The following is a 10,198-nucleotide window of genomic DNA, read 5'->3' on the forward strand; positions in this document are numbered from 1 at the left end:
TGGGGCAGCAACCACTTACTCCCCAGTCATTGGAGACAAGCTATGCGGGAAATTGTCCAACAGCCTTCAAGGTTGCTAAGTCTTGGAATGATCAATTGGATGTGACCCGCTCCTACTTAGACAAAGCAACCAAGAAGATGAAGAAATGGGCAAATCAGAAAAGGAGGCATACGGAATATTGTATAGGCGACTTGGTGTTAGTAAAGATATTGTCGAGCCAACACAAGTTCACAAGAAAGCTACACAAGGGGCTTGTACGATGTTATGAGGGACCATTCCCAATCATTAAGAAAATAAGGAAGGTCTCCTACAAGCTAGACTTACCCTTCAAGTTCAAGCTTCATCTAGTCTTCCACGTCAGCTGTTTGAAGCCTTACCATGGTGATGAAGAGGAGCCAACACGAGGAGAGTCTAAGCGCGCACCATTGGGCATAATTACCACTTTCGACAAATAAGTAGAAGAAATCTCGGCGGACCGTGCCATCAGGCGAAAGAGTCATAAGCCACGCCAATAATACTTGATTAAGTGGAAGGGATTGCCCAAAAGCGAGACAACTTGGGAACCAAAAGAGTCATTGTGGTAGTTTGAAGATCACATCCGAAAGTTCCATGAAGATACCACACTGAGAACGTCGCGAAGTTAGGTGGGGGAGAATGTCACCACCTAGATTTTTCTAGAGAATTCCCTAACCTTCTAGAGTCTCCTAGTCCTTTGTAGATTACTCTTGAATCTTGTAGAATGTTGTAAAATTGTGTGGAGTATTCTAGAATGGTGTAGAACCTCTTAGGGAAGGGCTTTATAGACAATTTTAGAGTAGTGATCTAGAAAGTTCTTTACCCTTGAATTGGTGACAAGTGTCACAATTCTTTGTACCAAGAGTTCCCTATAAATAGAGGGAGTCTCATTTGTGTAAATCACTAAGCAATAAGAGCAAACAAGTTCTCTAGAGCTTCTCTTTCTAGATTTGTTTTCTATTATCTTGAGTCATTTAGAAGGTTTATTTAAGAGTTTTGTAGAGACAAAACCTCTTAAGGCCACACAGGACGTGTGAAGAAATTCTAAATTCGTGACATGCAGCTCCCCTCTTCCATTTTGTCTCCTTGAAGTGCAGCGTCTAGAAGAATCCCAACTTCACTGTGCTGCGTCCCAGTTTCACTTTCATTTCTGTAAAATCCCTCCCTGCACTTTAACGTGCCTGTCTTTCACCCAGACGAAAACTCCTTTTATTTTTATTTTTATTTCGTGCGTCTCTCTTTTCTCTCTAATAATCAAGCCTCTCTCACGTCTATCACGATCTAAGCTTCCTAGTGTGCGTCATCCACTAGCTCGCTGAAGTGCAGCGTCAAGAAAGATCCCCTCCCAGATTTTAATTCCCAAATAAGGAGACTTCCGTTCCGGTGTTTTTTTTTTTTCTTTTTCCAAACCTGCTCATTGACTTTCAGGGCTATGACTTTCACGTTGGATGTGATATCCACTGCTAACTATTTTCTTCACCATGCGTCTATGAACAACCAAAATAAGAAAATCATTACCAAAAATTATTTAATGTTCGAAGTCATCTTTATTTTGTATTTTTTTAAGCTGCCCAAGTCCACAGTTTCCTTCATTTTCTTTGTCTTATTTTCTGCATTTTTTTTATATTTCCTCTCGATTAGCATGTACTTTTGATCAAAAGTTCCAATCGGATTCTATGTGAATTTTATTTAAGCTGAAAATAAAGAGAGAAAAATAACACTCAAAAAATAAATTAAAAGAAAAAATAGATTATCAAAAATATGTTATATACGTGAGGAAATATTGTCTAATTAAATCATAGTTATAAAATTAAATATAAACATGATATCAATCAATTAAAAATCACAACTCGTATTTATGTTTATTAATTATTTTTTCATCTAAAATTAATAATAATGTCACAAATTAATTAAAATATATTAATTTTAAATATATAAAATATATAATATTTCCGCTCAATGACTATTTTATTGGAACTCCAGCACATCCCTGAACTCGCCTACTCTTTAAACATAAGATGATTAAAAAAATCAGCAAGATGGTACGTACATAGTCTGTATCGATCATATGGCTCAAATCGGAGTTGAGGTAGGTTTCAAAAAACCGTAAAAAGTCTGAACTCTCAACTTTTGGCACCAAAGTGAAATAACAATGTTTCTACAACTTTTTTATAAAATAATATTTTTTTAAATTTTTAAATTTTAAATCAAAATAAAAAATAAAATAAATATTTAAAATAATATTATTGTATTAAAAAGTTGTAGAAAATGGTAAAAGAGTAGGAATGCTATCATGTCTCTCTTGACAGTAGCTGCTCACTTTGCTTCAGTCTTCGTCAGTCGTCTCGCGATCTGGAAAAGTGGGATATTAACTCCTGTTTTTCCTTTCCTTTTTTATGCACCCATATGCACGTTAACCCAATGAAAAAATTTTCACAATCTCTTAATACTCTACATTTTATATTTTTTTAATTTTTATTATTTTATATTTTATTAAATATTTAATATATAAATAATAAATAAAATAATTAAATTAATTTAAAAAGAATAAATTAAAAAATATATTAAAAAAATATTAAAAAATTAAAAAAAATAAGTATAAAGTATTAAGAGATTGTATAGGATTCCTCTGACCCAATTAAGTGAAGTATGCTATCATTTCTCTCTTGACAGTAGCTGCTCACTTTGCGTCAGTGTTCATCAGTCGTCTCGCGATATGGAAAAGTGGGATATTAACTCCTGTTTTCCTTTGCTTTTTTATGCACGTTAACCCAATTAAGTCAAGTAATCTTTAGACGTGTTTTTCTTTCATTGGTACGTAGTCTGTATTGGCCGTATGGCTCGAGTCGAGCTGTGTTTAAGAAATCCTTGTGGAGTAAAATATGAGTTACGCTAGTTTAGACCGTGAATGTGTTTCATTTAATTTTATTACATATTTTTTTATTATCATAATTTTTTTAAATTTTAAGATAAAATATAATAAATAATTTAATTTTTTTAAATTTTAAAATAATAATAATATTAAAAAATAATATTTTATTTAATTTTTAATTTTAATATCATCTCATTTTATTTCATGCCATTTCAAATCATCTTATTGTTCAAATGGCATATTAGTTCACGATTAATATATATTACTCATGTGAGATGATGAGTAATGTATATGAGAAAAGTTGGGGAGCGATCCGGCTCTCGTTAAGCAGCCCTCCAACTGTTGTACGCCACGTAAGCAGTGTAATATTTTTAAGCTAAACTTACATACACTTGATCACAGGCCCACAAATACTGCCCCCTTCCTTATTCCTTCGTCTTCCATACCATCCCAACTAAACGAAATCCCACCCCACACTCATCTCCTACGGCACTCGACCCAGACGGTGGCAAAGACGGAGCTTGACCACCATACGAGATGTAAAATCAAATCTTCAATCAACTTTATTTCATTCAGGACATTATAATGAAGCATATTTTAGAAGCCAATCTACAAATGCTAGCCGATTGTATCATCAACAAAATCAAAACTTCCATTCAAGTCCAGACACGATCCCATGGCATACAATCAACAAATTAATCTTATAAAAAAAAAAAAAAAAAAAACCCAAAACCGCATAAAGACTCCGGAAGGTAGAGGAAATGGAGGAGATTCACTCGAAACTCGGACTGACGGCGTTGTCTAGAAGGTTCTTTTCAGTAGCTGATCAAAAACTCGGGGCTTCGTAAAGCTTAAATTCATAGTACTGAAGCTCCGAAACGACGACGAAGACGCAAATGGGTGCCTCCTAAAGCTCTCTCATACTCTCTCTCTCTCTAAAGACTTGCAGAACAGTGAGAAAGTTCAGATTTTTACTTAAAAGAGAAAACCTGTGGTGATTCTATGCGGTAAGTTCTAAACAGTCTATTATTTTTTTCCTAGGTGTCATCGTGTCAACAGAGGGTTGCTTTTCTATCTATAACAGCCCGACCATCCTGCAGCGCTTCTAAATATATATATACCCATGAATCATCCTAGTCTATATTATTGGCTCAAATCGGAGTTGAGCGAGGTTTCAAATTAAAACCAGCTTGTGGATTAAAAAGTCTGAACGCTCAACTTTTGGCACCGAAGTCAATGAAATAACAATTTTTTTACAACTTTTTCATTAAATAATATTTTTTAAAATTTTAAACATAGCAAATTAAAATAAAAAATAAAATAAATATTTAAAATAATATTATTATATTAAAGAGTTGTAGAAAATGGTAAAAGAATAGTAATGCTATAATTTCTCTCTTGACAGTAGCTACCACTTCCTTTCAGTCTTCATCAGTCGCCTCGCGGTCTGGAAAAGTGGGATATTAACTCCAGTTTTTTTCTCTTTTTTATGCACCCATATGCGCGTTAGCCCAATTAAGTCAAGTCCTAATCTTTAGACCTGTCTTTCTTTTATAGGTACGTAGTCTGTATTGGTATGGCTCAAATCGGAGTTGAGCTAGGTTTCAAAAATCCTTCTGGAGTAAAATATGAGTTACCCCTGTTTAAATAGTAAAAGAGTTTTATTTAATCTAATTTAATATTTTTTTATTATTATAATTTTTTAAATTTTTTAAATAAAATATAATAAAAAATTCAATTTTTTTTAAATATCAAAATAATAATAATATTAAAAAATAATATTATAATAATATTTTATTCAACTTTTAACTTTTATCTCATTTTATCTCTCTCAACTCACTGTCTAAATATATTAACTTGATGACTAGGACATATATATATATATATATATATATATGTCTGTATGTATCAGTACGGGTGTCTAGCGAACCAATTCACTCGTTGGGACATTTCACAAGTTAATTAGCTCGGCTGTAAGTGTCCAGCGAGAGTCAAGTAATTCCATCTCTGCTTAACGGAAATTAAAATCCCACGAGATGTCTACCAAAATCTCTACTTTTAATTTACGATCCAATTTTGGACCAAACTGATATCTTCAAAAACAATTACAATTTAATTGGACTCATTATATATTTAATAGATGTAATAATATGATTTTTACAAGAACGTACACTAGATTTCCTTGAGTGTAAAATCTACGGCCTGTTGTGTGGAAGTTTTGGTTTCGTAATGCAATGATAGCCACACCACCCAACACTCCAACAAGAAAATGGAACCAGCATTAATTACGTATATGTGAATGTGATCACTACTCTCAAGTCATTATTGGTCAACTTTGAGGGCTTCCATGGAGGGAATCCCCTACTATTTAATTATCCTCTTAATTTTTTAATGCTCCATTAACTTTGAGTGCCATATATATATATATATATACTAAGTCCCCTACCTCAAGTGATCGTTAGATACATCTCTCATGGATAGAGTCATCCTCCTTTGTGTGATAATGCTTTTGGTACGATGTTACAATATGGCTATCTCAGTCGATGCAACCATTCCAAATATTGCCACAGATCAATCTGCCCTTCTTGCCTTAAAGTTTGGTATTTCTCATCCCGACCCTGCATATCATAATATTCTAGCGAGCAATTGGTCCACCAATACATCTGTTTGCAATTGGATTGGTGTCACTTGTGGTTCTAAACATCACCGAGTCATAACCTTGAACCTTTCTTACATGGGTCTTGAGGGTACCATTCCTCCACAGATAGGAAACCTTTCATTTCTTGTTAGTCTAAGACTAAAAAACAATAGTTTTCATGGCTCTGTGCCCAATGAGTTGTCTCGTCTTTACCGGTTGAAAAACTTAAACTTTGGATTCAACAACTTCAATGGAGAAATCCCCATCTTTGGGACTATTATCCAAACTTCGAGGTTTGTTTCTAATTGGCAATAGATTCACAGGTGCTATCCCACAATCTTTATCGAACTTGTCTTCCCTGGAAAGGATTGGTTTGGCCTTCAATGAGTTCTCGGGTTATATACCTCCCTCCCTCTTCAACATATCTACCTTGCAAGCAATTGATCTTGGAGATAATAAGCTTTTGGGTCCGATGCCTTCTATTTTGTTTAACATGCCTTCCCTGCAATCGATTGATCTCTCCTCCAACGAGCTCTCAGGGAGACTTCCAAAAGATACGTTTAATCATCTTCCCAACTTACAATGGCTTCAACTTTCTCATAACAGATTTTATGGCGGGCTTCCATCCACTTTGTTCAGCTGCAAACATCTGCAATATTTGTCGGTGCAGACTAATCATTTCACCGGAAGAGTATTGCCGGCAATCGGAAACTTAACCATGCTTGAGAAATTGTACCTTATCGAAAACGACTTTGCTGGTATGTTAATTTAGTCATTAAATTATATGTAATTTGTGCATTAAAATCATGGAAAGCATCATTGATTAGCAGATGTGCGTTATACGTACGTGCTTATAAAATGATTGTTTCGGATTGGTCACCTTTCATTTGAATGCATGTGCAAGCAAGCTATATATATGCAGAGTACCGATCAACACATACAGGCCAGAAAACTAGAAGATTTTAAGGAAGTCCTCTAGGGAAAAAAAGAAGAAGTTAATATTCGCGGAGGATGGATCAAATATATAATTTGTTTATTACTGCCCTTTTTTTCAAAGAAAAACATTGTTCAAAGATATATTTTTTATTCTTATTTTTCCAATACAAACTATATATTATATACATGTATTACATGGTCGCTAGAATTTCAAACTAAGGTCCAAGCTGTACTAAGTTAAAGATTAAGATATAATAATTCCCAACGGTACGTTTTAATTCATTGGAGAAAATGTAATTATCTTTGTATAATTATATATATTTATATATATACACACACAAAAAGTAAGAAATGTTGAAGGACCAAATCTCTGTCTTAATTAGATTTCCCAAGACTACTGAGGTGGTAGCCCAATTGGTATGAGCTAGTATTTCATAGTTTCAAGTTTAGGAGTTTAAGTTGGGATATAAGTTGAAACCATTTATAGTAGTAAAACCAGACATTTCATAATGATGAATGGCTCCTATGGTCAAGCTCAGGAAGGGTTGCTATGTTGATCACCTCCGCCTCCTCTTTTTAGAATGGAAAAAAATAAATAAATAAATAAATTTCCCAAAAGGCGAGAACGCCGTTTGGTTTTTTTATTTTTTAGTTTTTGATTTTTTTCATGCTTTTTTGTACCATTAAATATTTTTTAAAAAAATTCACAACATCATTAAAAAAATAATTCTTTAATAGCTAAGTTAAAAAAAAAAAAAAAATCGGAACCATTGTCGGACCCATTATGGTGGATTTTGCGTTTTCCTTTCCTTTTTTGGGGGGTTATTAGACATATGGCCCTTTTCAATATATATGATTTACAGATTCTTTATTATTATTATTATTATTATTATTATTATTAATTTTTTTTCCTGAACTAACATACTCCTGATTATTCATATTGTGGCAGGTGCAATTCCGAATGAAATTGGTTATCTACAAAACTTGAAGAAGCTCAATATTGGAGCCAACCAATTCTCTGGACCAATTCCGTTTGAGATTTTCAATATCTCAACATTACAAATCATTGGAATGTCTTTGAATAATCTCTTTGGTCCTCTCCCATCAAATCTAGGACATTTCCTTCCAGAACTTCAGATGCTTCTGCTTGGGGAAAATGAACTCAATGGAACAATTCCCAGCTCCATATCCAATGCATCACAACTCACTCGTCTAGAATTGTCTAAGAACTCATTCTCTGGCTTCATTCCAAATACAATTGGTAATTTAGCTCTCCTCCAGTATCTCAACTTAGGACGCAATAACTTGACTATTGGGTCTCCAAAAATGAATAGCCTTTTCTCTTCTTTGTCAAATTGCAAATATTTGGAAGTGTTATCTTTTGAAAAAAATCCACTAAATGCTATCCTTCCCAATTCCATTGGAAATCTCTCCACTTCTCTTCAGAAATTTTTTTTGGATGGTTCCAATATCAAGGGTAGCATTTTCCAAGATATTGGCAATTTAAGCAGCTTGATCATTTTGGACTTAAGTTACAATGAGTTGGTTGGACTGATTCCAACTGCATGGGAGAAATTGAGCATGCTCCAAGTTTTGTACTTGCATAAAAATAGATTGCAGGGTCCCATCCCATCAAATCTTTGTCATTTAAAGAGCTTGTTTCAGTTAAGTTTAGGAGGCAATGAGCTAGTTGGACAAATTCCTGGATGCATAAATAATCTGACTTTGCTAAGAAACCTCTACTTGGGGGCAAACAAATTAACTTCTACGATTCCTTTGACCTTGTGGAGCATGAAAGATTTGTTGGAGGTTGACCTATCGTCGAATTCTCTAAGTGGCCCCCTCTCATTAGAGCTTGGAAATATGAAGGTATTGAGAGAGTTGAATTTATCAAACAATCGATTATCAGGTGATATCCCGATAACAATTGGTAGTCTCAAAGATCTATATCTTCTCTCCTCAGCACAAAATCTATTTGAAGGTTCAATTCCTGAATCATTTGGTGATTTGGTAAGCTTGGAGCTCTTGGATGTTTCAAGTAATAATTTATCTGGAGAGATTCCCAAATCCTTAGAAGCACTCATATATCTTAAATATTTGAATGTCTCATTCAATAGACTACGAGGTGAAATTCCTACAAGAGGTCCATTTATAAACTTCACGGCTGCATCATTTATGTCAAATGATGCACTTTGTGGTGCTCTCCAATTGCAAGTTCTTCCCTGCAAAAAAGATGGTTCTCGATCAAAAAGGTCCAAAATAAGTCATATACTAACATTTTCATTACCTACAGTTGGATTAACAGTAATACTTGTGGCATCCCTCGTATTAATCTCAAAAAAATGCCAAAAGAAGTCAACAGGATCGGTAGACTTGTCTCCTTTAGCAACATGGAGAAGAGTTTCTCACCATGAGCTTCTACGAGCAACAGAAGGGTTTAATCCAAGTAAGTTGATTGGAGAAGGGAGTTTTGGGTCTGTGTACAAAGCAACATTCTTGGATGGTAAGGATTTTGCAATAAAAGTTTTGAATTTGCAAATAGAAGGGGCATTTCATAGCTTTGATGTAGAGTGTGACGTACTAAGTAGTATTCGTCATCGGAATCTTGTCAAAATCATTAGTGCTTGCAGTAATATGGACTTCAAAGCCATTGTATTGGAATACATGCCTAATGGGAACTTGGAGACTTGGCTTTATTCTGGTGACCGCTTTTTGAGTATGTTACAAAGGCTAAACATAATGATTGATGTGGCAACAGCACTAGAATACCTTCATTTTGGTTACTCAAAAACTATTGTGCACTGTGATTTGAAGCCTAACAATATATTGTTGGATGAAGAAATGGTTGCACATGTTGCTGATTTTGGAATAGCCAAGCTGTTAGGAGATGAGGATCTTATAAAGCGAACCATGACCCTTGCTACTATTGGGTATATGGCACCAGGTGATCTTATAATATTGCTGATTTTGAATTCCATTGATCATAGAATATTGATTTATATGCTTCAAGTCCTTTAAATTTTTCTCTTTTTCTTTTGTATATAATGCAGAGTATGGATCCGAAGGGATTGTTTCTATAAGAGGCGATGTGTATAGCTATGGCATTTTACTGATGGAAACTTTCACGAGAAAGAAGCCTACAGATAACATGTTTGTTGAAGAGATGAACTTGAAGCTTTGGGTAGAGGAATCTCTAGCTGATCTCTCAATAATTGAAATCATTGATGCTAGTTTGTTGGGAGACGAAAGATATAAGAATGCAGCTACGACGAACAGCGTATCATCTATCATGGGATTAGCTTTGGATTGTTGCATAGATTCACCTGAAGAGAGGATCAATACAAGAAGTATTCCAATAGCACTCAACAAGATCAAATCCAAGTTTCTACAAGATTTTCAAAAAACCTGATCATTTTAGATATATGTTGATATGCTTAATTTGTCTGCGACTCTTCTTTAGTTAATATTTGTTCAAATATTACAACAGTGACTTCCATCTAAGATATATACTTGTTTTGTGTGGCCATTTTTGTACTTATCATTGATCTTTTTTTCCCTATAGAAAATGGTGATGACATTTTATTATTGATATATAAATAGCACCAATGGATATTCGAATATTACAAAAAATGATAGATATACAATCTTTTGTACAGCTATGTTTTAAATGAGAAGTATTTTTATAAAAGATTTACAAAAATAACATCACTTTATATAAATATCATTATATAAAAGGT

At 34.0% G+C, this 10,198-nt stretch overlaps 1 protein-coding gene across 1 annotated transcript; it reads left to right on the forward strand.

The window, feature by feature from the left end:
• The first annotated feature begins 5,414 nt into the window (after window positions 1-5,414).
• On the forward strand, window positions 5,415-9,870 carry LOC122276874 (LRR receptor-like serine/threonine-protein kinase EFR). Its single transcript, XM_043086769.1, has 4 exons — window positions 5,415-5,818; window positions 5,892-6,283; window positions 7,411-9,405; window positions 9,512-9,870. Exons 1-4 carry the CDS (start codon window positions 5,415-5,417, stop codon window positions 9,868-9,870), a joined length of 3,150 nt encoding a protein of 1,049 aa, XP_042942703.1.
• Window positions 9,871-10,198: the final 328 nt, after the last annotated feature.

Source organism: Carya illinoinensis, chromosome 9, assembly GCF_018687715.1.
Source record: "Carya illinoinensis cultivar Pawnee chromosome 9, C.illinoinensisPawnee_v1, whole genome shotgun sequence".
NCBI lineage: Eukaryota > Viridiplantae > Streptophyta > Magnoliopsida > Fagales > Juglandaceae > Carya > Carya illinoinensis.

Coding starts and splice junctions, on each gene's coding strand:
- LOC122276874 (XM_043086769.1), top strand. CDS start 5,415: ATGGCTATCTCAGTCGATGCAACCATTCCAAATATTGCCACAGATCAA. Junction 5,819..5,891: donor ACTATTATCCAAACTTCGAG/GTTTGTTTCTAA, acceptor TTCCCTGGAAAG/GATTGGTTTGGCCTTCAATG. Junction 6,284..7,410: donor TATCGAAAACGACTTTGCTG/GTATGTTAATTT, acceptor ATATTGTGGCAG/GTGCAATTCCGAATGAAATT.